Here is a 24,214-nt window from a genome sequence, read left to right as displayed (position 1 = left end):
GGAGACAGGTGGAGAGGCCAGAGGCGACCCTATCGAAGGTTTGACCGAGGCTAAGACACCGAAGAGCTGAGGCTACCACACAGAAGAACTGAGGCTACCACACAGAGGAACACAAAAGCACTGAGGCTACCACACAGAGGAACACAGAGTAACTGAGGCTACCACACAGAGGAACACAGAAGAACTGAGGCTACCACACAGAGGAATACAGAAGAACTGAGGCTACCACACAGAGGAATACAGAAGAACTGAGGCTACCACACAGAGGAACACAGAGTAACTGAGGCTACCACACAGAGGAACACAGAAGAACTGAGGCTACCACACAGATGAACACAGAGTAACTGAGGCTACCACGCAGAGGAACACAGAAGAACTGAGGCTACCACACAGAGGAACACAGAAGAACTGATGCTACCACACAGAGGAACACAGACACACTGAGGCTACCACACAGAGGAACACCGAAGATCTGATGCTACCACACAGAGGCACTCTGTGATAAAGCACTAAAGAACCCAGGCTTTAAACACACACAGAGGTGCACACAGCTAAAGCAGACAGTGTGTTCTCCACACCGCTCCATGATTGATGGTTACAGTGCACTTCAGTATGACCGGCTGCAGATAGCTTTAGTTTCTTTCATAGCCCACGTTCAGTATGTGTGTGTGTGTGTGTCCCACATTTTCCCCGAAACATACAGACATACACATCAGACACAACACAGAGAGGTCAATGAGGAGAAATTTGCCAAAACATCTGCCAGCATCTGGAACTCATCTGTCGAGAATCGGAGTCGTCGAGCAATTCTCTCTTTACCCTTCTTTTTCTACAGAGTCTCTCTTCTTTCCTTTCTCTCTCCCTCTCTCTATTCTCTATCTCCCTCTCTCTCTCTCTCTCTATCTCTGTAGACTCAGAGTGTGGTGATGAGATGTAAAGGCTGGCTGCACTCCGCTGCATTCTACGCTGACCCACTTTGCTTCTGTTGCCCTCCTCCTCCTGCTCCTCTTCTTCCCCCTCTCCTTTTTCTTTCATGTAATCCTCTCATCCTCTCCTCTCCAGACTCTTTTCACAGCTGTCCTTTCTTTGTTCACCCCCCATTCTCTCTAGCCTCTCCTCTCCACCTGAATACACCCCCCCCCCCCCGACACACACACACACACACACACACCCTTAAGCAGAAATATGACAATTCCTCATTAAAAGCCCAAAACAGCTGCGCTGATCTTTGAAGGCTTAATTAGGACCTAATGCTCAGTAAATGCCATGGATGACAACATTGTTCCTCTCTACCTACCGAGTGTCTTCCCCCTTTAGCCAGAGGGAGACTCCTAATCTGTACTTAGGACAGAAGACGTTTTAATATGCGTCTGTACAGGGGGAAAAGAGGGAAACATTGAGGAGGAGGGGGTAGAGGAGGAGAAGGAAGACTGGGTGTGAGGTGCAAGGGAAATGGGGAACAGCTGTGTGATGGCGCTGCAACACTGAGGTATTGTGTGTGTGTGTTCTTATGAGTGTGTGTGCTTATGTGTGTGTCTGTGTGTATGTGTGTGACAGAGAGCGAGAGAGAGAGAGAGAGATAGAGAGAGAGAGAGAGAGAGAGAGAGAGAGAGAGAGAGATGTAGCAGCAATGGCAGGCGGATTGATATTCGGAGCTTTTAGGGGGCCTAGCTTTCCTAGCATCCAATCCCCCCCCTCGGCAGTAGCCTCCTGCTCCCATGCACTTCAATACCTCTCAGCTGTAAGCTCCAGTGGTCAGCTCACCCCAAGCTCTCTGAGAGGGGGGGGGGGGGGGGGGGTGAATAGAGCGAAAAGGATGATAGGTGATATGAGATGAAAGAGGTGGAGAGAGCAAAAAGGACAAGACAAATGAATTGATATAGAGAGATGATAGAAGAAGAGGGGAAAGGGAGACATGGCGAGAGTGGAAGAGGGGGGGGGGGGCAGAGATTGAGGCAAAGAGAGAGAGTGCAAGTGAGGAGAACAAGATGAAGTGGTAGAGCTGCCATTCGGGGAGCACTTGACCTTCAAAGATCCTCTGAGCTGAACACAGTAGAGAACAGGTGGGGTTTGACTGACTGCCTGCTCTCTTTCAGGGCTGTCTGCCACACACACACACACACACACACACATGGACACACACACATACAGTACTTACAAATGTGCCTGCTCGCACACAAACACACACACACACACACACACACACACACACACACACAAACACACACACTCACAAACACACACTAACACACACAAACACAGACAGAATATACGTGCACTGGAAGATTTGGGCCTTAACATTTTTTTAAAAATGACCTTACAAAATAAGTAAAAACTCCTTTATGTACATGAGCAAAACCTCTTTCCCCGTGAAGAAGAGAGGAGCCTTTTATCCAACATCGGCTTTGAACCAGAACAGGGCCAGAACAGAGCCAGATTTGCCTCAGACAGAGTTTCTAGACAAGTCCTTATATCAATCATAGAACCACTCTCCCTCTCTCTTAAAAACATCGAGACTGATTCATTTTACAGGGAATGAGAAAGGCAATCACCCATTACGGAGAGATTCAGAGTCGAGCAAGCTAATATCTGTGAGTGTAGTTTAATCATCAGAAAGATTAAAACTGCTGTACGGACCCGGTGCCGACTGCAGCGCGACGCGGCGCAGCAAGGCGCGGTGCGGAGAAAGGAAAGGTTAAAGTGCATTGTGCCGTTATGCTTTCATTATTGAGCTATTAGAACGACTCCACTCCCAGACACCAGACGCCAGTTCCAGTGTCTGACAGCCGCTGTGCTGAACCCTCCTTTACAAATGCCACATGGGAGACCTCTGACTCACTCACTCACACAGCCTTTCACTTTTACAGGTAGAAACTTCTGGTAGATTTCACTTTCAATGCACTAACCTTTAAAGCTCCAGTGATTCAATGTGAGATCAGGTACGATGCACTAATACATTTGTTCAATGTACTTTTTAAGCCCATTCTGTGCTTCTTAAATAATGTTATAAAAGCATGTATTCATGCTTAGATTTAAGGTTAGGTTTAAGGTTGTTGTTGGGAATAAGTAACAATGTATTCAGACCCTTAATTAACTGACGTACACGAGTACACCGTGCCCAAAGGTTTCTGCAAGACTCCAACTTAAGCTCAATGGAGAGTCACTTAGTTCGAGGGTTACTAACAGGAACTCAGGTAAAGACTGAGGTGGTGAGGTGCTGAGGTGGACGCATTCAGTAACAGCACAGTGGAGATCTGGGATGTCTTCTTTGACCCCTGCTGTCTGATGCTGAACCCCCCCCGCTGCTCTGGGTCCCCTGCACACCCGGCTGCACTGCATTCAATTAGCCTTCGCTGTTCAAACAATGTGCTCCTTCACCTCCTGTCTGAGCGCCGGCCCAAGCCTCTAGGAGTGGAGTGGAGTGAAGCACCTCGCTGCGTGGCAAACATGCTGATAGCCAATCAGAGAGAGAGAGAGAGAGAGAGAGAGATAGCTGGGACACATGCGAAGCTGGCACAGTGCCCTCTGAGTGGGTGGCGCAGTGGTGCAGGCTGGGTAAATCAGCCGCTCAACTGGCTCATGGGTAATGGAGTCATTACTTGTGACTGTAGGGGAGTGTGTTGGAACGGTGGTAGGGACGGGGGAGGAGGGGGGTTCTGATGCTGGGAGCATGCACACACACAAACACACACACACACAGACAGAGAGGTAGGCCATACGCACACACCCAAAACACACACACACACACACACACACACACACACACACACTCATACAGAGAGGAAGGGCATATGCACACACCCAAATACACATACACACACACACACACACATACAGAGAAGAAGGGCATATGCACACACCCATATACACACACACACCCAAATCCCCTCTCACAGGGAGGGTGTGCGAAACAGCTGGAAGGGTGTCCTGCCCTTCACTCCGAAGCAACTCAGCAGGAATGGAGTGAAAACACAAACATCAAAGGCATGGCCTGCCTGGCTGCCTCTGTCTCATGATCTGGGCCAGATGTATATCAGAACTGGACCAGAGCTGGGCCACAGGTGCCTGCTGCCTGGGGGAGGCCCTCATGCCTCACACACCATCACAAGAGTCTGCACATAAGCATCAACATAAGGAACAAAACCACTGTAAACTAGTGTTCCAGTGTGTGATCGTGTGTGTGATCGTGTGTGTGTGTGTGTGTGTGTGTGTGTGTGTGTGTGTGTGTGTGTGTGTGTGTGTGTGTGTGTGTGTGTGTGTGTGTGTGTGTGTGACATACCAACACAAGAGCTAAGTCTGTGCATGGGATAAGCAACAGCACCACTGTATACTAGTGTTCCAATGTGTGATCCTACATGTGTGTGTGTGTGTGTGTGTGTGTGTGTGTGTGTGTGTGTGTGTGTGTGTGTGTGTGTGTGTGTGTGTAAGTGTATGCATTTGTGTGTGTGTGTCTGTCAGCTCTCCATTACAGTAAGTCTGCAATATTGACAAATGAGAGACTGTGAAGTTGTAATGGATTCTCTCTGTAGTTCCATTAATCCTGGGCTGTGCGTTTAATTTTGCACACACACACACACACACACACACACACACACACAGACACAGACACACACACACACACACACACACACACCAAAGAGGAAACGAGAAACATCAGGCGTATCATGTGAACTGCTACTTCACAAGGGCATCACCACATCCTCTTCATATATCATCCACTGCTCATGTGAAAACGACACAAACACACACACACACACACACACACACAGTAGACGTGTAGTAGAGAGCCATGCAGCAGAGAGCAGAGCCATTTCATCTCCACGCCCTGTGTGACACAGAAAGACGGAAATTCTATAACTGGAGTCCTGTCTGGAAATTTGTAGACAAGAACATAGACATAGACCATAGAAAACCCACTTAAACTTACCAAACGGAGGCCTACCTCTCCAGGAGAGTAGGCAGGTGGAATGATGATTGACTCAAGTACACTAGAACTAGGCCTGCACTACACATAAGCAGCAGCTGCCCCAACCGGTGGCAAAGTTGAATAAAAACTTCTCAAAGTGCTCTGTTAGTTTTGAGCACAGCAAAGCCAAAACTCTCCTTTCAATTTCTGTCATCAAAAGAAAGAAAGAGAAGAGGCACTGGATTTTTCAGTGAGACAGACCCACAATGCAACACACGTCACCTCAGCACTCACTGCCTCCCACACTCAAATCCGACTTACTATGACTGGCATTCACTAGAGAGCACACACACACACGCACACACACACACACACACACACACACACACACACACACACACACACACAAATCTCCACTACACTACACTCCCAAGTGTTTAACAACGGGAGGCCTTCTTTAAACGTAGTCACAAAGAAACTCCCACGGCTCCTTGAGTCACTCTCACAAGAAAGAAAGCACCCTACCTGATAAGTGGCCTTTTTAAAGGCACACAGCCTTGTGTGTGGGGTCGCTACTAAACCATGAAGGCCTTTGAAAGTGTTGAGGTAGGGAGTAGAAGAGGGACTGCATGGATCTGACAGCCAAAGAGCACTACTGACTGTGAGCTCAGCCAAAGGGCACATGAGACCCTGGTAAACTTTCTTCAAATTCATAAATAATCTAGTTTTAAATCTATTCATCTATAAATCTATTTATCTATTCATAATCTTTGTTGTTGTGTTTATTTGTTTGGTTGTTTATGTGTATACTTACTTATGTCCCTCCAGACATATCTGATGATATGCAACAGGCAATTCTGACAAGCAGGACAAGCCGAATCCTGCTACCTTCTTAAACGGTGACTGGGCAACGGGAGGTGACACGAGAAACAGGAAGTCACCCATCTCTGTAAGCAAACAGCAGTTGGAGGCTGTCACCGTGTTTTCAACTACTGTTACTGCACAACAGGCTGGAGCTTCAACCAGTGCTGGGAACAGTAAGGGGGATGGAGGATGGTTTCACACTACACACCAAGACAAAGACGAGAATGACGAGACCAGCCAAGTAACTGTCCCTTGTATGGATCTGGCTCAGGTCAAAGACAAATCTGTTCCCAAGTCTGCGGCTACCGAGGGAGAAAGAAAAGCCGTCAGCATTATTGTGAAGCATTGTTGCTCCAAAAACTGTAAATCCTTCCCTTGTCCAGGCAGAGATGGAATCTCTGTGGACATAGGCACAGAAAAAGGCTTTCAAAGGGGGAAAGGATTTTCACAATGATGAGGAGAATAGCTGAAAGAAGTCCATTGGTGGAAAACACAAAAGAATTCACCTGGAGGGGAAGGCTTATTTTAGGGATTAGCCAATGAATATTAAAATGCAGGACAGGATTGGATACACTAAGAGATAGGAGGAAGCCATCAACGAAGCTCACAAAGATCCAAATTTGATCAGAAATGTGGGCATACTAAATAGATAATGTTTAGACAAAGAGAAAGAAAGAAAGAGACTGAACAGGGGACTTAGTAGAGAGATAATAGATGGAGAATGCAGAAAAATAAGGAGAGAGAGGGGAGTGAAGGAGGCATAGAGAGCTACATGGACAGGCGGGTTTTCTGTGTTTCTGTGTTGTATGCTTTCTTTCAAATGGCCACCACAGTAAAGCATGATGGACTGAAAGAGAAAGAGAAAAACAGAAAGATATGAGAAAGGTGGGGTAGATGAAGTCACAGCAGCAGAGAGACAGAGATAGAGAGGTACACCGAAACAGAGAAAAAAGAGACAGGTAGAGAGACAGGGCGAGTGACTGGGAACGAGAGATAGAGCGAGTGATAAGTGTGTGAGTGGCGGAGGAGTGGCAGCGGGAGATGACAGGTGACTGGGCATTGGAGGTCTGGGCACGGCAGCCGCACTCTAATTGGCTGTGGCAGATGCCTACAGCAGGCATGACCCACTTCAGCCCTCCAGGGGTCAGGTAGACAGAGAGAGAGCTAGAGAGAGAGAGAGAGAGAGAGAGAGAGAGAGAGAGAGAGAGAGAGAGAGAGAGAGAGAGAGAGAGAGAGAGAGAGAGAGGAGAGAGCGAGAGAGAGAGAGAGAGAGAGAGAGAGAGAGATAAACAGAGAACAAGGAGACAGAAAGATCAGAAAGAGAGAAAGAGGAAGAGAAAGGGAGGGGAGACGGATAAACAGAGAGACAGAGAGAGACAGTGCAGTGCAGACATTACCAGATGACAGGAAAAAAGACACACAGGGGGAAAGTCAGAGAGGACAAGAGTAAACGAGGGAAAAGGCAGAGAGGACCAGAGTAAATGGAGGATAAAGGAGGGCATGTAAACACCGTGAGGGAAGGCACACTAGAGGTGTGAAAGAGAGAGTAGAGAGAAAAGAAACAGACAAAAGAAAGTGTGGAGAGAAAGGGAAATAGACAGAGCCAGAGAGTAAGGGAAGTTTGAGAGAAACATACAAAAACTGGAGAGAGAAAGAGAGAGAAAGAGCAGCATGTCCATGCGTGTGTGTGTGTGTGTGTGTGTGTGTGTGTGTGTGTGTGTGTGTGTGTGTGCGCGTGCGTGTGTGTGTGTGTGTTTGTGTGTGTGTGTGTGGGTGTGTGTGTGTGTGGGTGTGTGTGTGTGTGTGCGTGTGTGTGTGTGGGTGTGTGTGTGTGTGTGGGTGTGTGTGTGTGTGTGCGTGTGTGTGTGTGGGTGTGTGTGTGTGTATGCCTGAGTCATTCTGGTGATTATATAATCCCCTGCTGCTCCAGACTGGGGTTATTTGCTGAGAGCACAGGGAATTTCACAAACAGACGCTCACAGCATCACAGACAGACAGAGACAGACCCTCAGTCATGTCCACACAGAGCACCACAGACAGATAGAGACACGCCCTCAGCCATGTCCACACAGAGCACCACAGACAGATAGAGACACGCCCTCAGCCATGTCCACACAGAGCACCACAGACAGACAGAGACAGACCCTCAGTCATGTCCACACAGAGCACCACAGACAGATAGAGACACGCCCTCAGCCATGTCCACACAGAGCACCACAGACAGACAGAGACAGACCCTCAGCCATGTCCACACAGAGCACCACGGACAGATAGAGACACGCCCTCAGCCATGTCCACACAGAGCACCACGGACAGATAGAGACACGCCCTCAGCCATGTCCACACAGAGCACCACAGACAGACAGACTGAGCTAGGTCTTTTAATTGTATTATACGTATCGAAAAACTGTTTCATTCATTACAACACAATCAATGTAGTGATATACCCCCCCCCAGGTCACTCACACTGGTCATTTAAGCGGGTCTGTGATCTCCCCATTCTGTTTGCAGGCTGATAAGCCCCTGACCGGTGGCCAGACTGGATCAACACCAACACCGGTTCCAGCCCCACACAAAGGACCTGGGCCGGAGAGAAGAGTTATCAGCTGGCCCAGATCTGCTTTGGCTGGATCCTGATGAGTGCTCCTCTCCTTAATGACACTCCCCACGGGAGACACTGGAGAGTGAGGACGCACAGCCAGAACAGAACGACCCACTGTGGGCCGCTCTCTAAGCGGACCCAAGAGAGACCCGCAGCAGGCTGGGCTGGGCTGGAACAGGTCCGGTCCGACTGGGATTTAGACCAGAGACTCCGCTGGGAGGGATATGGCAGCAGCATAACACTCAGGGAAAGAGATAGAGAGAGAGAGAGAAAGAACAGAATTAGAGAGAGCACATATATATATATATATATATATATATATATATATACAGTATATATATTTCTCTCTCTCTATATCTCTTTCCATGAGTGTTATGGGGAGCAAAAATATGGAGAAAGAGAGATAGAGATAATAGCCCAGAACCAGTTTCACAGCAAGACAGATTGAGAAGAGTGGTACTGCGCTGCATGGGTGCATGTGTGCGTGTGCGGGCTCATTGACTGGGCAATGGTATTACAGAGTCTATCCCCAGAAAGAAGAGCGTGTGATGACAAGGTAACATAGCAACAAAGACCAACCCTGAGATGCTGTTATGAGTTATAACTGCATGAGCGCTGGACAGGATCAGCCTCAGACTGTGAGGTGTTCCAAGTGGGTTGTTGAACACAGCTCCAGCCATTGCTGAATCGTTTAGCATTTTAGGTTTATATCTTTTTTGAAGTAGAGATGGAGATCACTGAGGCTTTTGAGGCTTCATATTTGAACGATATATCAACGAAAATCCAATAATATCCAGCCAGTTCCAGCACCTCTGGCAGAGCTTCATCACAGTAGTGATTGAGTGCTTCAAGTCAGGCCAAACTTGAGGCAGACAACGCCCTTTTTTTTTTTTTTTCGAGTGACAGTCATAAATGTCCACAGGCTTCCAACAATGTGGGTGGCTTTTATTATGTCTTTCGTTGTTCTCTTTTTTCCCTTCTCCTCTTTTTCCCTGTTTCATTTTGATTTGCTGTGAGTCTTGAGCCTTGAGATCGAGGCTACCCTGAGTCCACCTCCTGTGCCTCCTCCTCCTCCTCCTCCTCCTCCTCCTCCTCCTCCTCCTCCTCCTCCTCCATGGCTCAATTTGCTCTCCCCTGACGGCTCAAAAAGCCATCTCTCTGCCAAAATTGAGTTAGCCCCTTAGAAAAAAAAACACACACACACAAACACACACACACACATAGCAGAAAAAAATAAAACACTCCCCTCCCTCGCACCCAAAAGATTTAGCAACACACAGCGTTAATATTTCATGCAGGGAACAGTGAAGCGTTTGCGTCATCAGGGGTGAGTGTGGTCCTCTCGGAGGAAGGATGCAAAGCCAATCCATGCCATGGCAGGCTTTTGTGCACGCCAACCTGTGTGTGAGGTGGCAAGGTGACAGTATAGGTGGGCAGTCTGGTGAGCCCGCACCTCTCTGCCACCCCTGCTGGTGTTCAGGAGCCACTGGCACCAATGTCTACCTCTCTTGCCACCGACTACCCCCCCATCCCACCCCCACCCCCTCCCACCCCACCCCCCAATATCAGCTCTGGGCGAAACCCCAGCTGCTCTAATTGGATTTCATCACTGGCCATTTTTCTGTTTGCTTTTTCTAATAGTGCCACTTAGTATGTGTTTTTATTTATTTATGTATTTATTTTGGAGTGAGGAGGGGTAGACACAACGGGGTTTGCATCAATATTTAAATAGGCAGGGGTAGCCTTCTCAGCTGTGTAGTCTACAAACGCCATAAGGAAAGAAGAAGGATGGCCATTAAAGCGGGTAGATGAGAAAGAAACCAACGCGTCCTTTACCTTAACAAACAAAACAACAGCAAAAAAACATTAAATTGGACATGTTTGTAATTAGGAGGCCATGCCATTTGTCGGAGAGAGAGGAAACAGGACACGCTAATGAATCCATTAGCACCTCTGCGACATGAAAGAGACTAGGCTAGAACAGACTCATTTGAATACATTAACGCCGCGGCACTGGCTCTTCAGTACGCTAAGCAGCAGCCGCGTCTCTGGAGGAGAGACAAAATAAATAAATAAATAAAACTACAAAAGACCACTAGGAGAATACAATTCTGTTTGTTTAGTCGGCATCCTCCTAAATGGGTGATTTATTTGATAGCTTACGAACAATGGCTACCTTCTGAAGCACTTCGCCACACCTAAGAAGCTTGACGGCGTTCAAAAGGCACCGGGGCCGGCCATGGACACAAGGATTAATACTCCGCCACACAGAAACTGTCATGCTGGTAGACATAAAGCTTCGCCATCCTCAAGCAGCATCACCAGGCTTAGAAGGCAGTTGGGCAAAAAATGAAAGCAAGGATTTGAGCTGAACTGATGGATATGGAGTGCCTTGAGTAGCTGAAACATCTCAAAGACTTTGACCTAAAGCACTTGTTTGACAGTGTGAGAGCCTCTCTCTGCCTTGTCTTCCTTCTGACTGCCACAGGAATGTTAAGACAAGCTGAGCACACTCCATCAAAGACCTGTTGCTCACAAGGCTCGGAATTCCTCATGTGAGAAAATCTTCAAACATCTCAACTCTCAGACATTCAGCCTTCGCCAAAAAAAAAAAAAGCTTCAAGGGCCTGCTGCAGGTTACCTTCAGAAGTTTTTTTTCTTTTTCTATGATAATGTCTGTTGTTAAATTCTCAAGAAAGCATAATATTTCTACTGTGCAAACTGAATAAACCACACCTTTCTTTGGCTCCTGCAGCTACGTAGGGATTACAGTTAGACCATAAGTCTCACAGATCCATCATTGAAGTCTGATCTTTCCACGTCTATAACTAGGAGCGAGGCTTCATCTGCATGGAATTGTGAAGTCGTAGAGAATAATCCCTGACCGACCTCGGCGAGGACCCCCGGAGGTTCCCACGTTCGGATTACGCCGTCGGTCGATGAGCGCGCTGAATATTCGACTCAGCAGTTATGTTACATATCAGAATCCTCTACAACTGCCCTGGCAGCTCAAAGCACACGGAGGGAGAGAGGAAAGGAGAGACAGAGGGTTGTTCACAGAAAGCTTAGAGACGAGCCCTGCTTAGCTTTCCCACCCATAGCAAAGCATTCATGAGAGACCAGTCTACCCTGAGCCTCAGTGCAAATGCCAGGATCTAGAATCCTTTCATGAAACAACTCTCATAAGGTTACTTTCCTCAGGGCTACGACTGCCGAGTGTGTATGTGAGGCTGTATTTTTCTCTCAGATAAAGAGGTCAGTGAGAAAATGGGCTTCAAGGGATCTCACATACACACACACACACTGCTGGCTATATTTCAAGACCGAGCTCGCTGACAGCTCAATACACAGAGCAGTTAAGTGTACAGGTTTGGATTCAATTTCAGCTTTGTTCACAACAGTTGGTAACACACACACACACACAAATATAGAGAGGAAAAAATACACACATACCGAATCTGAAATACACACATACATACATACATACACACACGAACACAGCACACACAAACACACACACCTATAACTCACATCGGTGGATGCTAGCAGAGACATATAGTGTTTGACCCCTTGGCCTCTCTCTGTCAATACATCCAAATCATTATCCACTTTTCCGTGGTGCCCACAGGACACTAACCAATATGAGTCAACCTACATGTATGGCCAGTGTAAAGCCCTTTCTCGCTCTTTATTGAGTCCCAGCCTTGTTAAGGAGGCTTTGTTGGCCCCTCTCTCATTTTTATGTTGACCACTGACATAACTCAGGCTAATAGTATTCAGAGATTAATCAATCACCATAGAGGGGCTCGCTTCGTTTCGGTTTTCAATATGACAGTGTGGAGATCTGGATAGGTGTGTTCGTAAGGTGTGTGTGTGTTTTTGTGTGTGTGTTTTTGTGTGTGTGTTTTTGTGTGTGTGTGTGTGTGTGGGTGTGTGCGTGTGTTTGTGTGTGTGGAGGTCAGCGAAGTCGGAATGCTTTGTTCCCTCCAGCCCATTCGTTTGCAAGTGAAATGAAAAGTGTGAATCAAATGTAACTTGAAAAGGTTTTACGTAGTTCGTCAGATTTGTCAGTTTTAATTTGTATAGCTAATTTTAAAACAACATGAGTCGTACTGAAGTGCTTTCCCGTCTAGGTAAATAGATTGATAGATTTAAAATGAATCATGAATTAAATTAAACAAAAGGAAATAAACAACTTAAGTATTATAATTGTTTTAGAGCTAATACAGACAGTGTGGAATACAACAAGATAACAATTTGGAGTCTATTTATGGTAAGGGTTGACTAACAGTTAACATGTAGCTGAAGAAATTAAGAAACAATGGCTTAGTCAACATGTTTGTTGAATAGCTTTAGACAGTAAGTTGACTCTACAATGAGTCATACTAAATAAATCATGACATCTGACTTCACCCACAATGAAATGCATTCATGCTGTTTTGTGTGTGGTATTTTCATTGTGTGAATTACACAGATGATGTGTGTGTCTGTTTGTATGCTTGTGTGTTTGTGTGTGCATGTGTGTGTGTGTTTGTGTATGTGTGTGTGTGTGTGTGTGTGTGTGTGTGTGTGTATGTGTGTGTGTGTGTGTGTGTGTGTGTGTGTGTGTGTGTGTGTGTGTGTGTGTGTGTGTGTGTGTGTAGCTATCATCAGCATCACGGCCAGCCTCTTTTTTGGGTTCCATCCAATCCAGGCCATTATAAGATGACATGAGCCCACTCAGCCGCCATTAGCAAGGCACAGAGAAGCAGCAGCCACAACACACACACGCGCACACACACACACACACACACACACACACACACACACACACACACACACACACACACACACACACACACACACACACACACACACACACACACACAGGCACAAACACAAAAGCCTTCACACACACACAAACACACACACACAAACACACACACAAACACACACACACACACACACACACACACACACACACACACACACACACACACACACACACACACACACACACACCTGCATGCTGCATGCAAACAAATGCATAAAAAAGCACACACAAGTCAAAAAAAGTCAAAAGACAGGCACTCACATATCCATAGTACACTACACCTATTTATCTCTCTCTGAGAAAAAATGTAGGCGTGTATCTATCATTAAGGGCAAACTGGTGGAAAACAATTGATATATTATATTCCATCTTTTGTAGAAAAACCAGTGAAGATTTAAGGCAGTGTATCGTTCAGAAACTGAGATATACGAAATCTTTTCATGGGGTATCCTGAAGTTTATCTGTTGTTGGCCAGCTCTCTCTGATACTGATATGTGTCCCTACCCATCGTTAGCATGGAGGGGATGGGTCTGGGACGCGCCAGACAACAGTGTTGAGCCTTCAGGAGGTTTAGTGGGCCTAAGAAAGGCATATTTGTTGTTGTTGTTAAATATTGTTAAGTACCACTATGATGGAAGTAGCGCACCCTGTTGATATAATACTAAGGCTAGGTTGTTGTATAAGTGCTTGCATGTGGCAGCTAGAGGTTTGGCCGCTGTGGGAAGTCCCCAACCAATAGCACGAGGACTTTAACCTTTTTTTTCCCTGTGTATAACTAAAAAGACAACAGTAACTAAATTGCGTTGGAGAATGAGAAAGAAAATTGCTTTGGCACAACGACAATTCCCCTCACTCCCGCCGCCCCCCCTGCACACCCCCTTTTGCATTTCAATTTAGACATGTTTGTCAGGATAAACTCCTCATGAAAGCACACTTAGGGACAGCAGTGGCCCAGAGAGAGAACAAAAGATGGGAGGGAGGGGGGGATTTGATTGTTGCAGACAGATGAGACTCTTTTTAAATAAAAGAAATGAGACTTAGTCATGAAAGTCTTATATCACGCTTAAACTAAATTCAGAAAGAAAGAACAACAACAGTTGTGATTCGCAGACAGCAGTGTATTGAGGCGAAGAGACTCAGAGGAAATAAACACATGGATAACTTCTTCTCGCCACACACCCACACAAGCACAATCAAATGTCACCCCACTGAGTGCTTCACGCCCCACTGTGAGTAGACATAGTAATACAGCCCCCAATTCCAGCATCCCTAAGCCTTCATTGTCCTCAACACACACACACACACACACACACACACACACACACACACACACACACACACACAGGTAGCCTCCACACACACACACACACACACACACACACACACACAGGTAGCAGACAGATGTAGGTAGACACTGTGTGTCAAAGTGTAGAGTTAATACTGCAGTGTGGATTTGATGATACAAGGCCAGCAGACTGAGCGAAGCATAGTAGTAGTGCTGACTTGGTCACCACGAACACAGACAACAGACCGGACACAGCGGAGCAGGGCAAATGCAAGTAGAAGTGTCTCAATGAGGAGAGTAATGGATTCAATATGGCAACAAGGTCCTTGTGCTGCTCAAAGCACAGCCTGCATAAAGTGCTTACTGACTCTAGAGGCTACTTCTAGTTCTAACATCTATTCCCCAAGAGATTCAACTATCAGCAAGGTAGAAGCTTATTGAAGCCCAGCTAGCAATGAGCATATTACAGTTAGACAATCTGTCATCAATATGTGAAGATTCAGGTGCCCAACAAGGACTTAGAGCCTAGTGCTAGCCATGTTGAGGAGGCTTTGTGCACCAAGCTTTCTTTTCGTATGACATAACACTGGCATTATTCAGCAGCATCGCAGAGTGATGCCAGTCAAAGCCCTTCATGGGCGGAAGGCAGTGGGTACTCACGCTGGCAGACGTCCTTGTGCTCCTCGAAGCCCGGCTTGCAGACACAGCGCCCGATGGGCACCAGCCACCCTCCGTCGGCGCTGCAGTACATGCGCGGCGGCTCGGCCTCCTCCGAGTCGTTGACGCAGGCGCCGCGCACCTCCACGAGCGCCGAGTCTCCGCCCGTCACCGTGTCGGGGAACTGCGCCAAGTTCACCACGCTGAGCGGACACTTTTTGTAGAAGACGCGCACGGACACCAGGGCGATGCAGGCACCCACGTCCTGGAAGGCCAGGTAGAAGCCCTTCTTGCTCAGGTTGCTGATGTCTCTCACCTCTGTGTTGAGCTTCATAACGCGGTCGCCCACATCCACCTGCGTGAAGCTCTCGTCGGCCGCGATGGTGTCGATCTTGACGTACTGGCTCTCCTTGATGTACCACAGGCTGGGGTTGTTGGACTCAAAGAAGTACATGTTGAAGGTCTCTTTGCAGGTGCCGGGCACGCCGGGCAGGCTGTTGCAGTCGCGCAGCGTGAACTTGATCTCCACGTAGACGCGCTGGGCGCCGTCGCGGGCGATGTGGCGCGTGCGCAGCCAGTTGTTCTGGTTGGCCTCCATCACGTTGCACACCTGGTAGGTGCGCATGGGCGTGTTCCGCTCGTCCATCACGCTTATCTCCTCCCACTGCCAAGAAACACCAAACAAAGGTTACCGTGGATACAGGCTTACTGTATCTCCTCCCACTGCAGAGTGACACCTGACATAGGTTACCATGGGTACAGGCTTATCTCCTCCCACTGCCCGAGATGTGTATTGCATGCACACTCTCATTGAGGGCCAAAATGCTAAAAATATACACATTCACAGGGTAACGAAGTAAAGCACAAAGACATTAATGACATCATGTGAGCATGCAGCAAGGAAAACCAGGCAACATGCATACTCTTTCGGCTGGGGCCATGGTGATGGCGATGTGACAATGCGTATATATTGGCCATATATTCAGTGAGTTCTCTAACACGACATGTGGAACATGTGTTTGGGAGAAAGAGTGTGGAAGTGCTTGCGTGTGAACAATCACTTGTGCATGTGACTGAGTGTGTTAGTGTATGTGTGTGTGAGTGTGTGCCTGTGTATGTGTGTGTGCGTGTGTGTGTGTGTGTGTGTGCCAAAGAAAGTGTGTGTGTGTGTGTGTGTGCGAAAGAGTGTGCGAGTGAGTGTGTGAGTGCGTGTGTGTGTGTTGTGGGGGGTGGTTATGCACGCACACGCGAGAGCGTCCGGCAGCATCAGGAGGCACAGAGAGACACTTTGTCTCCCAGCATTTGGAAGCCATCTGCTTCCACTTGTGTAATTGAGAACACTTCTCGCATGAGTAAGAAAACATTTCTATTCCTCCAGGAAGAGGAGAAGGAGCAAAGGAACGTGTGAGACAGTCAGGGGGCTGCTTTCATGATTCAGCCCAGCGAATCAGATTGCTGAAATGAGACGCAGATCTGTGGCGGGATGAAAGTCATTTGCAAGGGAGATAGGCTACCGATCAACCAGCTCAAAACTAGCTTACTACACCCACAACCCTCCGCGCTCTTTTGTGAGATGCAGTGCCAGCGTAGAGTACTAGCACAGCATCCTGTAATTCAGCATCAATCCATGAGAGAACACACAAACACACACACACACAGAGACACACACACAGGCAAGCAAGCACACACACACACACACACACACACACGCACAAACTCAAACGCATACATACATCGTTGAATACACACCCACGGACACACAGAAGCACACACTCAATATCAAAACCTGCCAGACGGTCGGCTTTCAGAGAAACTTTTCCTGGTGATTTCACCGTGGCAACGTGCAATTGAGTGCGGAATGGCGTATAATAAGCGCTGCACAGCGCGGCACAGCGTTGCACGGATTGGAGCAGGGCGCAGGAGAGGGCAAAACCTGCAATCTTCCTACCAAATTATTTCTGGCAGACTGAGATCCACCTACAGCACCAAGACACACACACCTCACCCTCTCACCTACCCCTAACACACACACCTCACTCCCAAACCACACACACACACCTCACTCCCAAAGTCCACTCCCAAAACTATGCCCTGGTGCGGCAGTCAGTCCATCTGTAGCAGAGACAGGAACTGTTCACCTGTTTCTAATCCACAGCGGGGGCCTGGTTTTGATGGCAAGCTCCAGAGCAGAGAGCGTTTTCCACATCAGCTCAGACATTAGGGTTCAGTGGGCTTTCAGTCCCACAGCGCTTCGGCTCGCCACCACAGGCAGGAGGGCTCCACAGCAACGTAGTATGATGTCACTAAGCAATTATGATGCGAACCTCGTATAGGTTTATTTTTTTAATTAGTCAAAGGGAAGAAAAAGAAATAAAGGAAAAAGAGGAGAGGAAGAAAGTAAAATAAGAAAGAAAAAAGAAGGAAGAAAGACGTTAAGAAAGAAAGAAATGGAAGGGAGAAAATCCCAAGAAAGAAGACAAAAGAACAAGGGTCAATTACAGACCCATCTTGGCATTAAACGGACCCATGTGTGCAAAGCCGCTAACAGTCAGGCATCGGCAGATCAAAGTGTCACAGCCACTAAACTTCTCCCAGAAAGAAAACTGTACTCCTTCCCCAGAGTGCAATAATGATGGCATTTTGCTGAATATTTACACAGGGATAAAGACAGGTTTATAGTTTCCTATTTATTTATTTTCAGAACAAGTCTGAGCTAAACCACTCTGGAAACTTTTCTGAGTAAGCTGAAGAGAAGGATCTGGGATTTGGAGTCTGGATTGAGGCAGTTTTGGCAGAAATTGATGAGGCCTAATGGCCGAATCATTTTCTACAATGTTTGGACGTATAGCATTTCACAGCTGCTGCCCAGTGCTCACACAGTTCCACGCTCACCCAAACACACACACACACAGACTTACACTAAGCACACAGCCACACACACTCCCACACAAAAACATTCTATTTGCTCCCCCTCCTTACACATCCCCCAGACACACATACTCACAACCATCCACTACACACGTACACACACACAGACTACGCATGCACACGCATGCACACACATTAACACACACACACACACTCTTCATCCACAGCCCCCTCTCCGTAATTAGGGGTCTCCAGCTGGGCCTGGGGCCAGGGCACTTCATCTGCCCCGCCTTAACTCCACTCAGCAATCACGAGGCGGATGCCCTGATGGCTTTGAAGCCCAGCAGAGATGTCGGATCAGGGGGGCTCAGCCCACCCTTCATTGGCTTAAGTTCATTTTGGCCCCCGCAATCATCTAGTAGTTTCAGATACTTAGGGTGTAATTGGCCTCAAACCCCCAAAGAACCGTGTTTTTTTCTATCTCTTTCCTTTGCCTTCCCTGAGGGGGGTGTGTGTGTGTGTGTGTGTGTGTGTGGGGAGGGGGGGGCGGTAAGCTGTCATTATGTTTACCTGGTTTATGTCCTTCACCATGTCACTCTGCCTAACCCCCCCCTCCCAAAAAGAAAAAAAGGGATGGGGGTGTGGGTTAGGGGTTAGGGGGCCCCACTACATAAATAAAAGACTATCGTCTCTCCGTCTTGATCCAACGCACAACCCCTCACATCTGGCCCTGGGCAGGTTGTTTTGGGCTCCACCTCTGAAGGTCAAGTGGCAAACGATTGACTCAGTAAAGGAAAATACCCACTGAGGGTGAGGGAGCAGGAAGCTCTGGGAAGAACGTTACCCCACTCTTTCCTCCGCTTTCTCACGGGGGGACGGGGACGGCAGGCTAGGAGCGTAGGGTCAAAGGTAAACATGACAATCCCCACATGACATGTCAGACATAGCGTTGACTGTGCACAGCTCTGTTCAACTTCTCCCCCTTGTCACCAGGAGTCCTGCTACCTGCTTTTTACAAAAACAGAGAGCAACTCTGATTCCTTGGTCTCCTCACAATCGCCCAAATCTAAATAGATTTCTCCACAGAGGCAGGCTGGACAACGTTTGATCATTTCCTTTATAAGGACTACCTTGAGAGTGCGGCGCACAGCTAGTCACCTGGAGATTATTACCACATCTACTTATAGTGTGCTCTGAACCGTCCTTCAGAAAAGCGAGTGTCCTTAGACCGCTGAGGCCACAGTAAATGAATATAACATCAATGTGCCATCAACCTGTTCAGGTCATTGAGAGGATCTTCTCACATGTGTCTTTTTTAAACGTCTTTTTCTCCTTGACCCGGGTAATCGCAACAGAGAAAGAAAAAAAAAAAGCTTAGAAAAGAAAGAGAGGGGAATGAAAAGAGAGATATAGAAAGAAAAAGTAGAGTTAAACAGACAGAAGGTAAGATAGAGAGGGACAGCAGAAAGAGAAGAGGGGAGACAAAAAGAAAGCAAGACATAGAGAGAGCGAACGTGAGAGATAGAGAAAGATAGAGATATTGAGAAATAGAGAAGAATGGGGACATGGTGAGAGAGAAAAGATAGAGAGAGTCATCCAGTAAATCGGCTGCCCTGCAGGTCTTCCTGGGGCACCCTGCAGAGACAGCTGTGATGTACGGCAAAAAAAAAAGAAAAATTCCAAACTCCCATCCCCGCTCCTCTCCTCTCCTCTTTCTCTCATCTCTATTCCTCCACTCGCCGACTCGGGCGAGCGCTCTACCACTGACACCAGAGAAGTGTGGGAAGAGCCGGGGCACACAGAGACAACTCATCTCCCAATCAGACACACACTATGGGCTCATAGTCAATCACACAAGACCAGGCTTATATTTAAACATGACAGTATAATTGAGCATTACGCGTATTACCATGGCAGGTTTTTTCTCCCTCTACACAAAAGAACTTTTAGCCTTTTGTGTTTCAATGTAACGTTCAGCTGGAGAGAGAGAAGGAGAGATAAAGAGAGAAAGAGAAAGAGAGAGGGAGAGAAAGCGAGATAGAGAGCCTGGAGGAGGTTAAAAAAGAATCACCTGAAAACTGGGCAGTTATGTAACACTGTGTTTTGCGAATCTCTTGAACTGTAAAGATAGCACCCTGACTTTTGGGCTATTTAAAGCACCTCTTGGAGAAATAATTTGTAAAAATAATCCTTGCCTCCGGATTTAGAGGTCTAATGACTGATCGGAAGCAAGTGTGTGTCTGTGCGTGTGTGTGTGCGTGCGTGTGTGTGTGTGTGTGTGTGTGTGTGTGTGTGTGTGTGTGTGTGTGTGAGAGAGAGGGAGTGAGCAGGGCAGGAGTATTCGGCAGCCATTTCCTGTGGAAACGTGAGGCTATCTGCCACAGTCGCTTGCTCCTTCCTGCTGAATCATTTAGGAGGCCGCGCTGTGAAAACCCTCCAAGACTGATTCTCTTCAAGCTCACTGCGGGCTTCACCAGCTTGATTATTTTTAGGCCGCTGCCGGGAAGTCACGTGAAAAAAAGATGGAGGAGGGCTCAGTCAACATCTACCTCAAACCAAACTCTCTATCTCTCTCTCTCTCTCTCACTCTCTCTCTCTCGTTCCTCCTTCTTTCATCTCTGTCTTGGCACGTCTTTTCGGTCTTATGTGCTTTTTGCTGCCTTCTCTTGGTCCTTGTGAGCATCATATGCACTAGGGTAGGGGATTGAGTTTCAGGTTGGGTCATTTCACCCTCTGTTCCTCCAACACGCCAGAGAGCAGGGGAGGATCATTGCATGCAGCTGAAGAGTTGCCTGTGGTCTACTCTTATTTCTTCCATAACACCACTGCACATGCCCACCTTCCCTGTCCGACTAACAGACAACCTTCCTCCGCCTTGAGTCTCGAGTCTCTATTTATGAATACATGGAAGCACCCTTCTCCTTCCATACATGACCCCATCCTATATCTGAATGGCCTTCCACTCCTGTGTGTGCGTGCGTGTGTGTGTGAGTGTGTGCGTGCTGTGTGTGTGTGGGTGTGTGTGTGTGTGTGTGTGTGTGTGTGTGTGTGTGTGTATGCGAGTGTGTGCATGCTGAGTGTGTGTGTGTATGCGAGTGTGTGCATGCTGAGTGTGTGTGTGTGTGTGTGTGTGTGTGTGTGTGAGTGATGTGTGTGTGCATGCTGAGTGTGTGTGTGTGTGTGTGTGTGTGTGTGTGTGTGTGTGTGTGTGTGTGTGTGTGTGTGTACGTGTGTGTGTGTGTATGTGTGTTTGTGTGTGTGTGTGTGTGTGTGTGTGTGTGTGTGTACGTGTGTGTGTTGTGTTTGTGTGTGTGTGCGTGTGTGTGTGTTCATGAATATCTATGAGCATGGGGAGATGCTGTTTTATTCCTGCTGCTATTTCAGTCCATCTGAAGCATGTGCATCCGTAGCCCACACTGCCAGTGACTTCAGTCAGAAGTGAACTCGCTGCCCTCACTGGGAGAGGCTCAGAGACTAAAGCGTTAGAGAGAGACAGAGAGGGAGAGAAAGAGGGAAAGAAGAGAAGGAGAACGAGAGAAGGAAAAGGAGAGGGAGTGTGTGTTGAGTTGAGAAACACAAAGCCAGATGGGCTTCAGTGTGTGTGCAGTACATCCAGAACTCCACAGGCCTGTGTGTTCTGCAACAGAAAGGCTCAAGCAGTGGCGTGAGCACTGCCAATAAGAAGTTCATAAAACACACACACAGAACACACAGAACACAAACACACACACACACAGAACACACACACACACACACACACACACACACACACACACACACACACACAGAGGGAGCTGCCAAATCATGGCGAATGGTGTTATAATGACATCCACACAATGACTGCACCAACCAGTTGCATTTTACAAGCATTGAAGTCATGTAGGTCAGTCGTAACGGCTCTCACAGTGATGGCGAGGTATGGTATAGGTGGGGGGGATGCATGCATGGTGTAATGAGTCACATAATTTGGCTGGTTTGCACACTTTACTTACCCCTTCTGCCGGGTAGGCCTCCCAGCCCAGGTCTCCTAGCGCAGACATGGAGTCCAGCAATGTCACTGTAGGTGGACAGGGAGAGAGAGAGAGGGAGTCAGTCACTCTGTGTGTGTGTGTGTGTGTGTGTGTGTGTGTGTCTGTGTGTGTGTGTGTGTGTGTGTGTGTGTGTGTGTGTGTGTGTGTGTGTGTGTGTGTGTGTGTGTGTGTGTGTGTGTGTGTGTGTGTGTGTGTGTGTGTGTGTGTGTGTGTGTGTGTGTGCCTTTAAAACATCCATGCATACATTACGTCAATAGCATTATTTTAACTATTTCATCTTTTTGTATGTATCCATTTCGCTTGGCAACACAGTGTGTAAGGGGTCATATGCCCCACAAAAGAGAACAGAGAGGGATGGAGGGAGGAGGGGGGGGGGGGGGGGGATAATGAACCACTCCAGGTCCACTCAGCTAGCCCTCCTGACAAACAAACACCCTGTCTGAGACACAGTCATGCATTTGGCACTCAGAGCCTGCACAGTCAGTCACAGACAATCAGGCTGCAACCCCCCCCCACCCCCCATTTTAAATCAGGCCCATAGGGTACTTAGTCATCAGAGAGAGGAAAATGGCAGCAACCAACGCCCCCCGCCCAGCACAGCACACAGGCAGGGCCCCATCAGCACAGAAAGAGCTAGTGTGGCATGGCCATGACAGCAAGGACACACACAGAGCTGGGTTATTTTACACTCCTGCTGCTGTTCAACTGTCTGCAACTCTCTCTCATGTATTTCAGCGAGACAGAGCTGTCCTTCAAATGACCACATATCCTTCATCACTGAGAGAAACATGTCATTCATTTACATTTAGTTGATAGATAGATAGATAGATGGATTCTTTGTTTATCCCGAGGGAAATTTTAGAAATGTGATGTGTTTTGTTTTGGGAATGCTGTTGTGTAGTCATGCCAATGAATCATGGAAGATTTTGACTATGACAAGCTGAGAGAAAGAAATCAACTGTCAGTCCATCACTTGATATCGACGGAGAGACAAACAACGACGTCCAGTGAAATGACTGGTGCGTGTGTGAGAGAGATAGATGGACACAGAGAGAGAGAGAGGGAGAGAGTGAGAGAGTGAGAAAGGGACTTTGAGAATCAGTGTCTAAATGGCTACTTAAATTCTGGAAACCGGTTCCTCGTGGTCGAGTCTCTGAACTGTGTTTTGCCACTCTGGCGCTCCATTCCATGGTAATTAAGGTCCCAGCACCGTGAGCGATTAATTTTTAATTACCCTCCATCTGCGAATGCTGCTGCTCTCTCTCTCTCTCTCTCTCTCTCTCTCTCTCTCTCTCTCTCTCTTTTTCTCTCTTTCCATACTGTAGAACCTGGTCTGCTAGCCCCACAGCAAGTAATATAATGGAACCTCTTCACCTTGCAGCTGTGAGAGATTAGCTCTACCAGCACCCATGTCCAAATACTGACATTATACTGACCAAAGGTTAATCTACACAATATATGTTTTCATTTGTCCGAAAGCTTTAGTCTCACTCAAAAACACAACACATACTGAAGGTTCTCTCAGAAACAAACAACAACATAATTCATACCGCATCATGTACTGTACATTTAGCTAAATGTGTACTATGGTCGTTTATGTACTGTCAGTGCTTTGCGGAAATGAACCTGATGGCTGAGGGTATCGTATTTAGGCCAGTGCTTCTAGTGGCCACTGTTAACTGGCCTTTGAATGGGAGAGGAAATCAATAAGGGAGACCAGAAGCGTGCTCTCAGAGCAAAGGGGGGGACAGGAGTGATCTAGAGACGACATTGTGTTCATATTTACTACAGGATGCCCTGTCTACACCGGGGCATAAAACAGACTCTGCGCCTGATTGATGGTGGCGCTGGGGTATTTGTAAAAGATTAATGTGATTTATGTTTTGTAAATAATTACCCACAGGCCTCAAGAATTCCTTCCTCGTGCACTCAGGTCTACTTTACAACAGAGGTGCATTCATTATGATCCCAATTCCATAAATGTCTGTATTTTAGTACCAGAAGCTCTCTGTCTCCTCGTCTCTCTGTCTCTCGGTTAACCCTTCCTCTTTCGATCACTCTATTTCACTCCCTCTGTTCCTCACACACTCTTTCCTTCCAGTACAATCCTTCCTTGCTAACCCCCTCTCTCTCTCTGCACCAGGAGAAGGTGACTGATGAAGGCCACTTTCACCAAGCGCTCACCGCC

General features: G+C 47.4%; 1 protein-coding gene across 1 annotated transcript in view; it reads right to left on the bottom strand.

The window, feature by feature from the left end:
- Window positions 1–24,214, bottom strand: part of epha4b (eph receptor A4b) — a gene marked incomplete at both ends in the record, with an annotated part of 107,562 nt that overhangs the window by 71,725 nt on the left and 11,623 nt on the right. The window contains 2 exons of the mRNA XM_080837212.1: window positions 15,131–15,791; window positions 21,988–22,052. Coding sequence (XP_080693338.1) covers window positions 15,131–15,791; window positions 21,988–22,052 — 726 coding nt within the window. The remainder of the gene's footprint in view (window positions 1–15,130; window positions 15,792–21,987; window positions 22,053–24,214) is intronic.

Source organism: Sprattus sprattus, assembly GCF_963457725.1.
Source record: "Sprattus sprattus genome assembly, chromosome: 4".
Taxonomy (NCBI): domain Eukaryota; kingdom Metazoa; phylum Chordata; class Actinopteri; order Clupeiformes; family Clupeidae; genus Sprattus; species Sprattus sprattus.
This window is presented reverse-complemented; position numbering and strand designations above follow the sequence as displayed.